The sequence below is a fragment of the Echinops telfairi genome, unplaced genomic scaffold, assembly GCF_000313985.2.
Source record: "Echinops telfairi isolate 266 unplaced genomic scaffold, ASM31398v2 ScPeMD7_7468;HRSCAF=8506_0, whole genome shotgun sequence".
Lineage (NCBI taxonomy): Eukaryota > Metazoa > Chordata > Mammalia > Afrosoricida > Tenrecidae > Echinops > Echinops telfairi.
The window spans coordinates 28,181,879-28,200,456 of NW_022111369.1; the positions used below are offsets into that span (position 1 = coordinate 28,181,879).

An 18,578-nucleotide genomic window follows, 5' to 3' on the forward strand; every position below is an offset into this window, starting at 1 on the left:
TCTTAAGGATGTGGATAGACAAAAGTTTTGGGACCTTAATTTGCTGATGGGGCAACTCACAATGAAAATAAACAGATGCAAACATCCTTTTATAATAAAATGTGGACTATACAAAATATGAATATAGGAAAATTGGAAGTCATTAGAAATGAATTGGAACACATAGAGACAGATATCTTGGGCATTAGTGAGCTTAAATAGAATGGTAATGGCTATTTTGAATCCAATAATCATATGTTTTACTTACTAGAAGGCTGAGAATGTTCAATTTCAGAGGAATAGTATCATATTCCTCTTGAAAAACATTTCAAGATCTCCAGTGAAGTACAATATTGTCAGTAATAGAATAATACTTATACACCTATAAGACCCGTTAATATAACTCTTATGAAAAATTACTAACCAACTGCAGTAATCGATGAGGGAGAAATTAATTAATTCTGACAACTTTTTCAATCTAAAATTGATGAGGCATGCAGTCAAAGTGCCTTGATAATTACTGAACACTGAAAAGCAAACAAAGAGAAAGGAAGATTGATCGGAAAATATGGTCTTGGTGATGGAAACAAAACAGGGGATCACATGATAGAATTTTGCAAGACCGATGACTTCTTCATTACAAACACTTTTTTCCCAACAGCATTAACAGTAACTCTATCTGAGCACCTTAGCAGATGGAATCCACAGGAATCAAATTGACTAGGGGAAGAGGTGACAAGTCACACAGAAGCTAAAAACGAGGCTCCAGGAATCAATGGGAAAGCAATGGAAAATTTTAAACATATTGGTACAATACTAGAAATACTCATTAGCTTATGTGAAGAAATTTAGAAGACAGCTCCCCAGTGAACTGCCTGGAAGAGATGCTTATTTCTGTCCACTCCGATGAGAAGCAACTCAAAAGAATGTCACTAAGCATATCATTTTGAAAGTACAGCGCTGCTGGAGATAATTCATGAAGTTCCAGCAGAGCATCAACAGGGAGCCGTCAGAACTTAAAAACCAGATTCAACAAAGGAGGTGCGTATCATGGCTGAATCAGGTGGGCACTGGCTGAAGCAAAGAATGCCAGAAACGTGTGCTTTATTGCTTATGCAAAGGCAATCGACTGTGGGGATTATAACAAACTATTGATATATTTGAGAAGAACAGGAATCCCCAAAGACGTCATTGAGCTCAGGGGGTACCTGTACACAGGACAAATGGAGTTCATATAAACAGAATGCGGAGACAATGTTCATACAAATGGAACGCGGAGATACTGAAGGGTTTAACATAAGGGAAGATGTGTGTCAGGTTGTATCTTTGAACCATATTTATTAAAGTTGTATACTAAGTAATCTTAAGATCACATGGCATCCAGGTTGGAGGAATGCTCATTAACAACCTCCAATATACAGATAAAACAACCGGGCTTGTGAAAATTCAGGAGGATTTGAAGCATTTACTGCTGAAGGTAAAAAAGCTACAGCTTGTACGATGTATTACAGCTCAATGTAATGAATATAGACATCCCTGCAACAGGGCTCCTTGCAATAGAAAACACCAAAATCAATGGAGAAAAATTGCAGTTTCCATTTACCAAATATACTTGTGTATAAGCCGTGTTTTTCAGCACATTTCCTATGCAGTTTTTGTGGTAAAATTAGGTGCCTCGGCTGATATTTGGGTTGGCTTATACTTGAGTACATATGGGATTTAATTTTATCCAGATCCCTGATTGAGGCACATGGAAACAGCAGCAAGGAAACCGGCTATAGTGAGGCCAGCGTGTAACAAACACCTTGTCATTTCATCTCCCTTTTGGTCCATTCTAAATTTATTTTAGTTTTTAATATTTTCTTTTCTATTACGACTTTTCTTTGTTTTATTTGGTCATTGTTGCTAGGTCCTTTTTTTTGGTTTTTGTCTTTGTTTTTATTTTCTGTTTAGGGAATTCCGGATAGGTAAATCTATAGAGACAGAAACTGGATTGCTATTTGCCTATGGAGATTAAAGGGAGCTTCAGGGGGAAGGGGTGAGGCATCAACCACACTGGTTACAGGGAAGAAGACACTGTTCTGAAGTTGATGGTGGTAGTGATTGCTCTACTTTTCTTACTAACATCGAACTATCGAATGGTGAAAACAAACGACAGAAAACTCAAGCTCCCATTCATCAAGTCGATGCCAACTCCTAGTGACCCTGCAGGACCGAGTAGAACTACCTCTCTGCATTTCCAAGGCTGTAACTATTTACAGAAGGAGAAGAAGGTCTCGTCTATCTCCCTCAGATCGGCTGATGGTCTTGAACTGCTGGCCATGCGATTAGCAGCCCGACTCATAATCACTATGCCACCAGAGTTCCTAATGAATGGTATGATATGTTAATTATAGCTCAAGCTATTTACAAAAAGAAATCAAGTGACATATTACTATATTGGTCATCTCTGCTGGAAAAGACCTCTTTAAAATGTTAAGGAGCAAAGATGTCATTTTGATGACTAAGATACACCTGACCCAAGCCATGGTGTTTTTAATTGCCTCACATGCCCGTAAACACTGGGAAATGAATAAAGAACACAGGAGAAGAATTGGTACTTGGAATTATGGCATTACCAAATAATATTGAAAGGACGATCAGAAAAATAAACACATCTACCTTGGAGGAAGTAGGGCCAGAACGATCCTTTGAATACAGTGTGGTGGTCAACTCATGCACTGTAGACACGCTCTCAGGGGAGATCAGTCCCTTACAAAGGGATTTTGAAACACAGAAAGACCCTCAAAGAGATGGACAGACACAGTGGTTGCAAAAAAGGGCTCAAAATAACAATTTTGAGAAGGATGCAAGGCTGTGTTGTTTTAGTATACGTATAGTCACTGTGAGTAGGAATCAAATCAGCGTAGACATGAGATTGTAACATGTTTCACTTTGTGTCTTTCGCTTTTGAGATCAACTGACAAAAGCAGGGAATCACCCACACTCAAATGCACAGTGGAGGGAGGAAGATATTTAATTCGGGTCTCCTAGAATTCTACTCAAATAAGATTGCTTCACTAGATCTGAGTTGGGCGTATGTTACCTCGCTAGTCCAGACAAGAGCTTGAATGCACTAGAGGTAAAAGCAAAGCTTACTGATGTGTCAAAAAACAAGGAAAACGAAGAGCAATGAAATCCAATTTCTACTGAAAAGGAATTTCAGATAAATATTATTCATGTGATCTGAAAAAATCTACTTCCTTATAAACAAGAGAATAAAGAATGTGGTCTAGAGATTCAGTCGACTAGAAATTCAAACAAAAATATAAGAAAAACTTAAAGAACTGGTGACAAGTGAGAGAAATGAAAATATGAGTAGTTGTTAGAAAGGAAAAACTTGAATGGGAAAAAGACTAGCTTCATTATTCTAATTAAGCTTTTCGTTTTCATCCACAACCTAACCTTCAGTGATCCACTTCTTAACATGTTGAGAAGATAAAATATATCCCTTATGTTTGCTGTTGCGAAGGAATAGTTTAAAAGAAAATGTCACTGGAAAATACAGTATCGAATGAGAAAAACCAATGTGATCAGCCATGTGTGCGACAGTCTGCATGTAAAACTCTCGATTAGTTCTAGCCCTGTGACTAGTGAGGATGCATTGAACTGCTAACCACAAGGTCTGCAGTTCAAAACTACCACCCACTCTTCGTGAGACAGGCAGGGATTTCTTCTACCATAAAGAGTTACAGTCTCAGAATCTTACAAGGGCAGTTCTACCCTGTCCTGTAGTCTTGCCAAGGGTTGGAACTCACTGACTCGATGGCAGTGAATTTGAGTTGTTAGAATTGTTTTTAAATTTTATTTTTTAAGGAAAGAGCTGAGGCCACTGTACTCCCAAATGAAATGGAACAATTATTAAACACCACCCAAACTCCTTGAGAGCTGATCCCATGGGGACCTCTTTGCCCTAGAATTCACTGGATGGGGTCCTTGCCAAGGGGACTCCAAGCTGGAAAGACCTGCTTTCCAGTGTCACGAGTTTATAGGACCTTTTCTTCCCTCTGTTTGTGGATTGGAATTCAATACTGGAATTCACACCATTTTATCACGCAGGATTTAACTGGGGGAGAAATGCTGATAGGATCAGGCTGACAGTGGAGTCAGTTACCACCTGTGATAAAAAGCCTAGTTGATCGATGCACTTTTATTTTTCGTTTTCCAATCATCTGTCTTCTCAGATGTATTCTCTGCCACCACCGGGACTGCCACAAACACTTGGCTTTCCAAGCAATCGATCTTGCACCTTAACTACAGACAGTGCTTTGTTGCATAGAGGGTGCTTTACAATGCCTTCCCGCTCACCCCTCCTGAGGACTTTCTAAGCTTTCCTGGCGGGACAGGTGCAGGGTCAGAGGGCATTTATTCAAGTCAAGTAACTTGAATACCTCTATGCACTTCAGATTTTTTTAATGTCATATATCATAAGAATGTGATTCTGTTTTGTTCTTGTCTCCCTCCATGCTTGCTCTTTATTCCCTGCTTGTCTGCTAAAGAGACTCCGACCTTGCTTCATAAAGGAATAAAAAAGCCAACTCATCAAGTATCAAGAGCAGCAGCTTCTTTATAAGTTTTGTGTGTGTGTGTTTTAATAAGGCAAATTTTATTTGTGAGGATTTTCCCCCCTCCAGGCCTTTAAGACATATGGAGGACCTCATTAATGGTAACTAAGCAATCGAAATTTTCCCTCCCCTCTGAAGAACCAGAAAACCTTTCAGGGAGGTTGGACAAGACACTGATTTCCAGCTGAAGATGAAAGTCATCTACAATGCCAGGTGAATGCTTGCATCGTAAATGTTTGCACGCACCCCCCTATAAAACGTACTCAATGTAGTGGTGCACAGCGTGAGCCTGGTGCAGCAGATGTACGCACATTTTATTCTCCAACTGAAAGCCTCATCATTTTGTGGTGCTCACAAGATGCCCACAAGAACCAGAAACCATGCTATCTTGGAGTTGATTCCAACTGACAGACACCCGATAAGACAGACTAGCACTGCCTCCTAGCAGGTCATATGCTTTCTCAAAGAAGAAAGCCTTATCTACTTCTGGGAAGAAGTAGATACATAAAAATAAAAATAATATCGTTTCCCTGCACCTCCCAGTTTTATATCTTCTAATTTCTATTCTATATGATTTTGCAAACATTTAGGATAATCTTACTAGAGGAGCCCCCAATTTACAATAGTAGTAAAAGTAGAATTTTGGCGAATTTATATGATTATTAAATCCTAAATTATTTTAAAATTCCTTTTATAATTTCCTGACTCATTTTAGAGTAAGTGCAAGACTGAATCATGTTATGCATTTATAATATATGCCAGCAGTCAGCTTATCCCAAAGGCTATACAGGGTTGCATATTTACAACATTCCTATTATCTGTTAGAGATTTTATAAAATGCCCTTTCCCTGTAAAGAAGAGCTTCCTAACGCTAGCTCTTTATTTTTTTCCCTTTAGCTTCGCAACGGAGTTTTCCTTCTGTCCTCTATAATCTAGCACTATTTGAATTTACATTCCTGTCCTTTGTCTTTGAGCCAGCTATACTTTCCTTGCTGTATTTCAGAATATTTTAGAGACATCTACTGGAAAAATGCATTATTGCAAATTTTGTAAAATCGATTAAATCACTTGTTATTCTTGGTATTCCAAAGAAAAATGGCTTGGATATAGAGTATACGATCAAGATCCGGTTAGACTGCCAGACATTTTTTTTTAATGACCCTCAAAACGATATCTTTTAAAATATAAGAGAGATCAGAAATAGTACTTTGATGTTGGAGTTAATGCTTCTCCCTTTCCAACAAGTTAGATTTATTTAAAACATTCCTCTTGATATAGTTCATTTTTAATAAGATACATTTCCCCTGTAATTAATAGTATTTTATTTTCTAAGTGGTAGCAAAAGGACCTGTGGAGGACAGGTAAATTATAAGTGGCACGTTGTAGAGGAGGACAACAGGGAGATTTACACCACAGAATGTGTGTCAAGATAGTCCTCCCTAGCCAGCTGGGGAGGATTTCTAGAACTAGCAGGAGAAAGGATGTTTGGAAAAATGAGTAGGGAAGTGGAAAAAAAGAAGTAAAACAAAGTACAGTTACTAGCAACCTCTTTTTATTCCTGATCTATTGATTTTTTTTATATTTTAGAAAAGTTAAATATAGAATTATGACTAGAGGATCAGGGATCCCATTCCTAAGAATGAACTAAAAACAAATGCAGGCAGATACTTTTCCACCAGTGTTCATTGCAGCGTGAGTGACAGGAGCCAATGAATAGAAACAATCTAAATGTCTGTCAACAGATGGCTGGATAAACAAAAATGAGGTATATTCACACAGTCAAACACCACTTATTGATGAAGAAAAATAAAATCCCGATTCAGTCTACTAGGTGGAAGAGCTCAAAAGCATGTCAAGTGAAAGAATCAGTCACAATGAAAAAAATTGTGAGTCTACTGATAGAAAATGTTTAAAATTTATCACATACCCAGAGTCTAGATTTTATTAGCTGTTACGACGGACTGAAGGGGGATTTTAATCAGGGTGCTGAAAAAAATGGGAAACGAGGCTAATGGCTGCCCAGCAGGACGGTCAAAATGGATGCCACTGAAGTGTGCATGTCAAAAGAACAACACGGAAAATATCTTGTTATATGTATTTTGTCACCACAACAATTTTAAAAGTCTCTCTACTTCAATCCACATGAAAGGAAAATCCTTATTTTTCATATTAGGAAACCAGTTTTAGAAACATGTATTTGCTGCAGTTATAGAGTATTGTAATAATTTTCTGTGAATTAAACAACCCCCTGATGTTCCGAGGGCCAGCCTTGAAATAATTGTCCGAGTCGTTATGTAATCAGGTTACTTCAATCTGCTGAGGGCTGGAAAGAATAAATCAGTGAGCATTATTCTTCTTGCCAGACATGGGGCAGCTTGTCATATGAGACAGCATGTGCATTGCTGTCAAAGAAAACTGACAATTTTCGCTCCGGTATAAGAATAAAAAGATTTTGTGGGTGCACACGTAAAGGGGGTGTGTGGAAAGGAGAGAGAGTATGGTGGGGGTGGGGTGCAGATGGACATGTAGTTGGGTATATTTCAGAAGAGAAAAATGTGCAAAAGACCCAAAGATAGATGAGAGATGCGGACTAGTGCAAGAGACCAAAGCATGGAGCAACGGCGGTTCCAATCAGCCCAAGTCCACGAAGGATGCTGATGTATACACTTCGCTCCTTCCTATTTACCTTCAGATTAGGCTCCTGTCTGTGTTCATGGTTACATGAACATCCTAAATTTCTAGGAATTCATTAAAATTCTGCAAACAAACGCTGAATCCTTAAGAAATGATAATGGCATTAATATTCCCAAGATATCTTCCTTCATATAAGAGTAGAAATATAAAAGCGATTTTAGGTTTATAAGTCTCCATCTGTTCAGAACCTTGCACCACAGGTACTTATCGGCTAGAAAGAATGAACAAGTTCCACCATTGTGGGTGCCTCCATGCAAATTTATGAAAGTCAGAAGGTCTTTCAAGGTCACAGTTTGATTATTCTAGGATATGTTGCATTATGTACTCTCTAAGTATTTTCAGTACATATGCTATTTTATTTAAAAGTTTATGTTTCCTGATTGTAAATGCTACATATTCTGGTTGTACTCTAAGTGTATTAAATTTTTATAATGTCTCTGAAATTCAGGTTAGACAGAACAAAGAGTATTACAGAGAAATTTGCCTACTGATTCTCACTCATGTGTTAATAAACACACAGAGTGAGATAACGCCCTTGGATAAGGTCCCTAAATAAACCACAGGATAACACCCTTGGATAAGGTCCCTAACTAAACCACAGGGCTTCTAGAGCTTTCGCATTATGACACTCTTTTTTTTAGTGTGATTCATAATGGCTTTTCCACACTTACATTAATTTTTAATCACAGTCTCTTACACTGCTGATTGAATTCTCTATCACTGCTAATGGCCTTTCTTGTAATATTCATTCATTTAAAATATGTATGCTGACGCCATATCTTATTTTTCAAAGGAAACTTGCTTAAAGCCAGAAGCAAAATTACAGTCACAAAGATGTTAGATCACCTCAGATTACCAGGCATTTGATAAGCTTTGCCACCAGAATATTCTTAAAAACTCATTGAAAAAAATGGCTTCATTAATATATATGTACATATAAACACACACACTCACACAAAGAGATTTATTCATGAAATTTTTAATATTCTTCAGAATTAAATTTCATTCATGAGTACAATCTTTATTTCAAATAATTAAGTTGCAATATAAGTAGAGGGCTCCCTTATTTTAACACAAAGATGAATTATAATGTTAATCTATTTAAACATGCACAATTAGTATTTCTGTTATATTACATTGGTATATTTTTATAACATATAATTAATAATACCTAAGATATTTTGTTAGATCCGCAAACTACTCATGTGAAAACAACAGGGAAAAAACAGAGGGAGAAATGAAAAGAGAGAGTGTCAGATTTACAAAAATCCTCACACCTGGACCCATAGTGGAATCATGACAAATGGGGAAAAGGTTGAGGTTGTCAGCATTTCCTCTAAGTTCATTCACAACCAATGCTCAGGGAAGCAGCAGTCACGACATCAAGGACACATTGCAGGTGAGGAAATCTGCATAAGACCTCGTCAAAGTGTTGGAAAGCAAGAAGGTTGCTTTGAGAACGAAGACTCACCTGACCCAAGGCATGGTTTTTTATTTGCCACATATGCAGGTGAAAGTGCACATTAATTCAGAAGATTGCTGCATTTGAATTAATATTCAACGTACCAAGGACTGCCAAAAAAAATCCTTTGTTTAAATCCCCGCCCCCTCTCAGAAAAAATTCAAATCAAAGTACAAAAAATCTTAGCGAACTATTTTGTATTCTAAAGTGGAAGTGTTAGTAGTATTGTATATATGATATGTAAGTAGAATTATATGTGACTATACCGGTGTGCATTGTACTACTGTTTCTAGTTTTGGAAATGTCTAAAATCCTTAAGGAAAAAAGTCACAAATCTTTGCTACTCTATTTCTCAAACATGCTAATTTATAATAAAGTTTGCTAATTGGTGGGGGGGAAACCAAACAGATCTGTCTTGGAAGAAGTAGAGCCAGACTACTCCTTAAAGGAAGCACGTTGAGACTTCATCTCATGTACTTTAGACATGGTATCAGGAGAGGCCAGTACCCGGAGAGGGTTATCATGTTTGGTAAAGTAGAGGGGCAGTGAAAACGAGGAAGGCAGCAAGATGGATGGTCCCAGGAGCTTCAACAATGGGCTCAATCTAGCAGGAAAGCAATAAAGTCCACATGGAAGAAGCAGCCCAACCCGTGTGATCATAAGGTGTTGACGAGATCAGGTATCAGGCATCAGAAGACCCAACACAAACAACCATTTTGAGGTGAAAGAGGGTGTCAGAATGGCGATCCAAAGCCCATCTGCAGACAATTGGACATCCCCTCACAGAAGGGTCACAAGGAAGAGAGAAGCCAGCCAGGGTGTAGTACAGCACCGACAAAACACACAACGTTTCTCTAGTTCTTTAATGCTCCCCCTCCACCCCCCACCCCCCACCCTCCACACCCACTATCATGACCCAGTTCTAACAAATCTGTCTACACCGGAGCATGTGCACTGCTGCAGATAAGAGCTCTCGACACGCAGAATCCTGGACAGAGAAACCCCTCAGGACCCATATTGAGAGTAGTGATGCCATGAGGATGAAGAGAGAGTGGGGGAAGAGGTGGAGAAAGGGGGAACAGATTGCAATGATCGATGTACAACGCCCCCCACCTGGGGGGAGGGACCAACAAGTGGGTGAAGGGAGACAGAAGATGGTGTAAAATATGAAAATAAAAAGTTTATAAATTATCAAGGGTTCATGAGGGTGAGAGGGTGGGGGAGGGAGGAGTAGAAAGGGGAGCTGATACCAAGGGCTCAAGTAGAAAGAAAGTGTTTCGGAAATGATGATGGCAACAAATACACAAATGTGCTTGATACCATTGATGTATGGATTGTTGTAAGAACACCAATAGAATGATTCATTCTTTAAAAAAGAAAGAAATCGCATCACATTAAATAGTAAAGCCATGGTCATGGACTGTGAATAAAGTAAAATGAAATTTTAAGACCATTTCAAAAAGAACACAAACAATGGCTCAGGCATAAGAACAATTGTGAGCGTGCCATGAGTTGGAACCAAATAGATGAAACCTAATGATCACATAGACGTTATCGAGGAGTTCTGGTAGCGCAGAGATTAAGCTCTACCTTAGAGGTGTGGAGGTTCAACTCCCCTGTTTCTCACTAGGAAAAAGATACGGCATCTGCTTCTGTAAAGATGGTGGCTTTGGAAACCCTACAGTTAAACTCCGTTTTGAGGCCAATGTGTCAGAAGGAACTCCAAGGTAACCAGGCGTGACTTCGGGTTCCGGTGGTCTAGTGGCGATGCCTCGGGCTGCTAACGGATAACTACTCTTCACATGTATGTGCCTAACACTAAAGCTACAAAAACAACGCTCATTGCTATTGAGTTGATTCTAGCCACAGGGGCACCATGTGCTATGTCTTACACTGCTAGCTGCACGGTTTGCAGTTTGAAAACACCAGCTTCTCTGCAGAGAAAGACGACGCTTTCTGCTCTTGTCAAGGGTTACAGTCTCAGAAACCCCCGGGGTCCGTCCTGCCCGGGCTGGTAGAGTCAAGGTGAGTCAGCTCGGACCCCGCGGCAGCGACTTTGGTGTGTGGGGATCATGCCGGGGTCTGGGTGTCGTAAATGGTTTGTGCTTGTCTACTAATCTACAAGGGATTTGAGCCGACGCAGCAGAGCTCCAGAAAGAAGGTCTGGGGACTTTGCATAAACAGTAACACAACAACAACGACAACATCCACAAACCTCTGGAGCAGCTCTACTTCCTAACACAAGGGAGTCTACTGGAATGCAGTTTGGTGTTTCTGTTTGTTTGGTTTGGGTTTGTTTTGTGATCACCACCTAGTTAGGGAGCTCTAAAACACTAAGAATATCAACACTTTGACTACATTTCAGTTTACCTTCAGTCAAAAGGGAAAATGCAAGTTTTCCCCAGTGGCATCGGTTGTTTATTCTTCAGAATTTTATGCTTCTAATTATCATTATACAAATGTTTCCCTTTTATTAATTTTGCGTACCTTTTAGTTGACAGTTCGGTCCACTGAATCCAGGACAGCACTTCCAGTCCAATGAAGTGACGATTTTATGTTGCATCCTATAGACAGGATTTGATATTTTCTGAGACCTATGGAAATGGGTGAAAAATAAATGATTTGTTCACATTGAATTATCACTAGGGGTAATAAGTGTAAACAGATTGAAAATATTTAAAAGATAATATGCTTTCAGTAGGTGTTAGTTATTATTATATCATTGTAAACTTCATCTCAATACCATTGACCAAGTTACAACTTTAAAATGCATAGTGAAAGTACTATATTATGGGATATTTTAAGTTGGTGACTGCATGATGTTTTCTAAAGATAGTATAGCCTTTCCCTTGACAATGTCTTTTGTTAAACCAATGCTAAAACATGTTTTAACTCATATTTAAAAATATTTATACAGGTGTTAATTTACTTCTATTCCATTTCCCATTATTTTCTGTATCATTATAGTTAAAAATATCAACTTTTCCTCCACATCAGTATCAAACAATATGTAATAAATTGAATATTCATGATCTAATTCAAATTAGGATTCTCCTTAACATCTTTAATCTACACTTACTCATTAACAAAGTTTAAAAATCATATTCTCTACTATTTCTGTCATACAATATTTCTCTCCCCATAGGGAGGCAGAGAAAGTAAGTGAGAGGGAAATTTAACATGAGAAGATATTATTTATGAGCATCAATTTGAAAAAGGGGGAAAATGAAAAAATAGCATTTTAACACGGCAATGAGTATAAACAATCAATGGCATTAAGTCACGGAATCTATGTGAGTTCACGTAAATCATAAACATAGTTTTGCACATATATCATTCTTCTCCCCAGGGCTTCAGTATTTAGCTAATACTCTCATATGAGCCCATAACATTGCTACATATTGTTGCTTCGTCTTCCTGTCATTCTATGGGGAACATATTGGCTTTACCCTTATTTGCAGATGAGGAAACAGAAGAAAAAATAGATGAGATAATCACACCTAAAAGTGGTAGAGGTAGGATATAAAATCTTGGCTATGTAGACCCATAGCTTCCCAATGTTTTAATCTTACTTTCGTCACAGGCAGCTATGAGGACACAAGAGTCGTCATTGCCATAGATAAGCCCTGCCCAGGCAGAGGAAAACTAGTAAAAGAGACTAGGCTTTGGGAGACTCGGGCTTTCACACAGTTGCACAGTATTTAGCTCAGTATTTAGTATTTCTGCATTTTTCCTCAGTTGTAAGGTAAGCCGCAAGAGTCTTTCCATACTATAAATAAGCTAATCATTTCCTACTCTTTTTCACAGTAAGTTATATCAACCAATTACTCTGTCCAGTGAATTGACATCTCCGATCCATCAGCAAATGCAGAAAGGAGGGCAATTTGTAAAGAAATAGTTAGTTTGGAGCTCAGTGGCAAAATTTGTGCCATCTGGGCAGGAGACCTGGACTAAATTCCTTACCAGTGCCCCTTACGAGGAAGCAGCACCTGACTGGCCGTGGAAGTTTGCATGTTACCAGCCTGGACAGGTTTGAGCAGGGTTCCCAGACCAGGAAGAAAGTCCTGTTGATGTATGTCTGAAAAAACTCAGCCAGTGAAAACCTTCTACATCCAATGGATCCAATGTACATGGAGGTTTGATTGTGTAGTGAGTTGTGGTTTGGGCTGCTAACGGCAAGGTCAGCAATTTGAACCACCAGCTCCTGTGCAGGATGAAGAGGAGGCATTGTACTTGCCCATAGTTCTTGTCCAGAAATGCAGAAGGGGCGGCTCTACCCTGTCCTCGAGGGTCATTGTGAGTCCGATTGATTCCCTGGTAGTGAGTTTGGTTTGATGCAATCTACAAGTGACCATGGAGATGGTGCAGCCTTTACTCCTATTGTGCACAGTGGCCAACTCCAAGACAGTTAGCTCAGGCAGCTTAGTGACATCATTGTTGATATCAATGCACCTGCTTTGGCATATTGGATTTGCCATGGATGTTGCTCAGGCATGATTTTGAAGGAGGCATACATTTCACGATACTGAAATCTCTCCCTATGCTGAGATATAAATATGTGAGAGTGAAGATAAATATATCTGCTTTATTGAGAGAGAGAGAGAGAGAGAGAGAGAGAGAGAGAGAGAGAGAGAGAGAGAGAGAGAGATTCACCTTGAACCCAGGAGTGCACTATTATTGGGGTTAGTGAGAAAGTATTTTCATTATTAAGGAACTAATGTATTCTTTGTACCTAGTGTTGGCTAGGAAATTGTCACAAAGGGAATAAACACTGAGAGTAGCACTGAGGCACAGGTTTCCCAAATCCCTCAGGTGTGATTAGCTTTCTGGACCATGAACCTTCGCTAGTCCTCAAGGGACTAAGAAGCACCTTGGTTTTATGTCTCCTTCCAGATTGTCCATGTGTCAGGTTCATTGCCTGAGTTATTTGTATGACAATTTGCATAACATTAACCATCATGGTCTGAATAGCAATTTTAGTTTTTATTGTAGGCTTTCCAGAAGCACCTCAGCTGAGCTACTCTGTATGAATTCAGAAAAGGTATCAATTACTCAGCCTACATTTGAGGACAATTACATTGATTTCTTTTAAAAATTAAAAACCAATGCTCATGGCAATAGACCCAAGAAGAAAGGCCTCACTTGGAAGCTTTGCTATGTACAACGGCCATTAGTGGTTTCTCAGGAGTTTTAGGGGATGAGCCGAGTCACACGCTCATCTGTGACTCGTACAAAAGAGGAGTCATCAATTAATCTTCAAAATGGCCTTGAATTAAATTGTTAATTAAGAAACAGGATTATTCATCAGATCACAGTATAAAACAAAGAGCAATAGTAAATACAGAGCCAAGATTTCAAGATTTTCCAATTATTGAAGACTCACAATGCATAAAACAAAAGACTCAAAATATACATGTAGCTGCATTTTTCTCATATGATCCTAAATGCAGCCATTTTTCCCCCTAAAGGTCATTTTATTGGGGCTCTTACAGCTTTTATAACAATCCATACATCAATTGTATCAAGCATATTTGTACATATGTTCCCATCATTATTTTCTAAACATTTACTTTCTATTGAGCCCTTAGTATCAGCTCCTCTTTTTACCATCCTCTCCCCTGGTGACCCCTTGATAAATTATAAATTATCATTATTTTCATATCTTACACCTACGGCTGTCTCCCTTCCCCCATGGTTTCTGTCGTTTGTCCCCTCTGGGGGAGGGTGTGGTTATGTGGTCAACATTATGATCAGTTCCCCCTTCTTCCCCTGCTCTGCCCACCTTCACCCCACGCTTCTGCTATCGCTACTCCCATTCCTGTACCTGGGTTCTGTGTGTCGTGAGCTCTTATCTCTGATCTGTACCTAGGCACATGCTCCAGTCTTACCCGCAGTGAAAGGCAGGCCTGGGGTCCTGCAAGGTGACAGAGCTTATTTGAATGTGATGACTCTCCTCTAAGCCTGCTACACAGAGTATCTGGTGCTACTGACTTTTTCCAGCTGCCTAGCTTGTTGGTTGTTTTCCAGAAATATTACATACCTCTGAGGGCAGAATCCTTGGTACCATCCACAGGTCCCTCTCCTCTCTGGAACATGACTGACCTGGGTGTCCAATATCACTGTAGGAGATAGCCTGGTGTGCACATATGCACACCAATTCCTAAGAAGAGATGATTTGTTAAAAATGCTTATTGTGGAAAAAACAAAACAAGAAAACCTGTTTGCACCAAAACTATAATCGTAGACCTCAATCTACCTCTGAAGGTATGGTAGGTTAACCAAAACTCAAACCCAATGCCATTGAGTCAATGCCGATTCATAGCAACCTTATAGGACAGGGTAGAACTACCCCTTTAAGCTTCATACCTGTAAATCTTGGTATAAATTGCTAAAATATCGAGGTACTAGAGAAAGCATATTTGCTCATGCATTTGGAACTAAGAGAACCCTAGATATTAAAATACAGAAAGAATCAGAGCTCAATGCTGTAGCACGTACCTGTAAGTTAAAAAAAAAATCTAAGACTTCTTAGAAAGTAAAAAGTATTAATACTGTGGAGACATACAACTATGTACATTGAAAACCCACTGCCACCCAGTCAATTCCCACTCACAGTGACCTATGACACAGTTTTTGATGATGACAATGTTTACAGGTGTAGAAAGCCTCCACTTCCTCCTGAGAAGTCACTGATGGCTTGACACTGCCAATTTTGTGGTCAGTAGTTCAACCCCTACCCAAGAGCACCATCAGGGCTGCTTGTGTGTAATGCACAGTAAGAGGTCATGATAAATAAGTAAAAAATATAAAGACTGCTAGTAGCAACAGCTGATATAAATATAAACCCAAATATTTTAGAGAGAAATTAGTATCATTAGTAAGAGAGCTTAGAAACATGCTTAAAATCAGCTTATAATTTTTATAATTAATGAAAGAGTTTAGCCACGAGGTTAAACACGGTTGCATTTCTATGCACAAATAACAGCTTCAGAAAAGATACTATTTACAAAGCAAAAAAAGAGAGTGTACTTTGTAATAAATTCCACAAAACCTTTTAAAATGTAGTAGATTAAGCAGGTGAGCATAGTGAAAGTCCTTACAGAAAATCCAGTCAATCAAGTTCAAGGATAGAAAGATCTAACATGCCCCATCGCTCCAAATTCGTCTTTAGATTAAATGCCATTTTCATCAAACAGCTTGATATGAGAAATCTGCAAAGCTAATTTTTAATTTCAGATATTTAGCACTGCCACCATTATATTATTAGAACCGAGTAAACATTATAAAATGGCAAACATATGTGAAGTAATATGTACAGTAGGGCTGGGCAGCAGACAGTGGTCTATGAGAGAGAGGAAACATGGTATGAGTTCCACAGTCTGGCCTATGACTCTCACCCTGCAGGCAATTTTAAAATGGCATCAATGTACCAAAGGGGATGTGTTGCTATTCAGTCATTTCGGGAAGTAGCACATTATTAGGAACCTTGTCCTAAAGGAAGAAGCTCGCGGCACACAGAGGGAAGCCATTGGCTAAAAGCCAGGCCCTGGGAGCACAATGCTTAAGCCATACATTCTTAATCTAAAGTAACAATGCTTTGGTTTGAATAAGACTTTAAGGCATAATTTTGGTAAAAGCTTTAACATTTTTCAGGCAATAGTTTCAATGTATCCAGTCTCAATGGCTCCAGAAAATCTGGATGTCATGAGACTTGAAATTCTATTTTGCATTTTCCCTAAATTTGATCAGGATTCTTCTGTAGACGGTTTAACCAAAATTTCCATTTGCTCTCATTGCAGAAGAGGCACTTGTTTGTGGAAACGATGATCAGGAATTCAATTTCCTTCTCCTGTTTTTGATTCTTCCTCTTTCTCGGCTGTTCCAGGTGAGTAGAGACCATTGATGTCCATTGGATCAGCTTAACAAGCCTGAGTTTTGAACACTCCTACTGAAAAATGAACTATGAAGTGGGGACAAAAATCAAACAAACAGATAAAACTCACTGCCATCCAGTCGATGCTGACTCATAGCAACCCTATAGGACAGGGTAGAACGTCCCCAGGAAGTTTCTGACTGTAATTCTTCATGGGTGTAGAAAGTCTCTTCTTTATCCATTGAGCAGCTGGTGGTTTTGAACTGTTGACTTTTCAGATTATAGCCCAATGTGCAACCACTATGCTACCCGGGCTACTTGGAAGTAGAACAGAAGTACAAAAATAGGTCATAGGGCATTAACTGAGATGTCCCATGAAACTATGACTTTTAGTTTCAAAATCAAAATAGCAAATCACATGAGATGTTTGGTTGTGCATAAGCAGCTGTTCATTGTTTTTGCTGTTGCAAGTATACCGTGATGGTTAAAGTTGTGTATCAACTTGGCTGGACCATGATAATCAGGGGTGTGGTGGTTATGATATAGTTTGAAAGTTATGTAATGATGTAGTGATTCCCCATTTTATGACCTTGTACAGTGCAAACTCTTCCATTATGAGATCTGCTCAGAGCAGATCTCCATTCAGATCTTCCATTCAGTAGAAAGGAAGTTCCCTTAGGATGTGTGGCTTGCTTCCAATATACACAGATGTTCTGGCAAAGCTCATTGACCTTTTTGCTTACCCTGGATCCTGCAGATGGCTCATTGTCACTGTAACTTCTATTCTTGGGACTGGAGCCCGCAGCTTGCCATATTGCCTGCCAACTTAGGATTCATTAACCTCCACAGACTGCGAGTCAGTGGTCTACCTTCTGACCTGCTGTTCTTGGGTTCATTAGCCCCTGTAGCTAGGTCAGTCAGAAGTTTCCAGCCTGCCTCTGACTCCCAGACTTGGAACTTGACAGCCTCCATAAATATGAGAGTCATTGTGTTGGGAAAAATTCCTCTACATATAAATATATACAGGCTACACTGGTTTTACTTCTCAAGAGACCCTAACCTAGGACATATATCTATCATATAATTTTTGCCAATTCATCTTTTGCTTTTTATAGGTGTACAACCTATTGACATTAATTATAGCAACCAGATGTACAAGCATTGTCTTAATCATTATTGATTTCCCATCACCATAAAGAGAAACAGAGTGCTCCAAAAGCAATGCTCCACTCCCCATCTCTGGACGCACTGTAGTGCCTATACACTTGCTTGTTCTTGTCTTCTTATATTACTGAGGCCATACAACAAATGTTTTGGGATTGACGTGATCACACATGATAGTATTTCCAAGTTCTTATGTATATGAGATCAATTTCATAACAGATTAGATAGGTTAGATAGGAGGCTTAAGGGCAGATAGTTTATGTTAATGAAAAACAATTCAGTAAAAGGTGATGCAAATTGTATGGCCGGATCAATTCCAGGCCAGCTTCTAGCAGCAAGTGACCTTGAATCTCCCCCACCCGTGCGGAGCTGATCAGAGCTCGCTGAAACAACTAGCAGCGAGTGACCTTGAATCTCCCACACACGCCTATGGAGCTGACCAGAGCTGGTAATGCAAAGCAGCTTCGCAAGTTTCTTTTACTTTCTTTTACTCACGGCCCGTTTGGCTCAGTGCCCGCTTTGTTCTTGGCTCGCGGCTCTACACCCAACACAAATACACCCGGAACCAGGAAGAAACCTTACATTCCAGAAACCTGGACATACCTGTATCTCCCAATACCTGACTACTTTACCTTATATGGACTCAAGGCAGCCTAGTCACATGTTCCCCAGCTATATATACACCACTCCTGTAGTCTGGAGTGTGACTCCCTCGGCTGGACACTGTGGACAGTGCAACTTTGCCCGGGCTGGGTTTTTCTCCCCAATAAAGCCTGTTTGCTCTAATTCAATTGATTTGCTC

At 39.3% G+C, this 18,578-nt stretch overlaps 1 protein-coding gene across 1 annotated transcript in view; it reads right to left on the reverse strand.

Annotated features, from left to right (window-relative positions):
- Positions 1-18,578, reverse strand: part of MMRN1 (multimerin 1) — an 81,359-nt gene that overhangs the window by 38,874 nt on the left and 23,907 nt on the right. Inside the window, exons 2-3 of the mRNA XM_045284332.1 lie at positions 14,780-14,899; positions 11,227-11,333 (exon numbers count right to left, since the gene is read on the reverse strand). Coding sequence (XP_045140267.1) covers positions 11,227-11,333; positions 14,780-14,899 — 227 coding nt within the window. The remainder of the gene's footprint in view (positions 1-11,226; positions 11,334-14,779; positions 14,900-18,578) is intronic.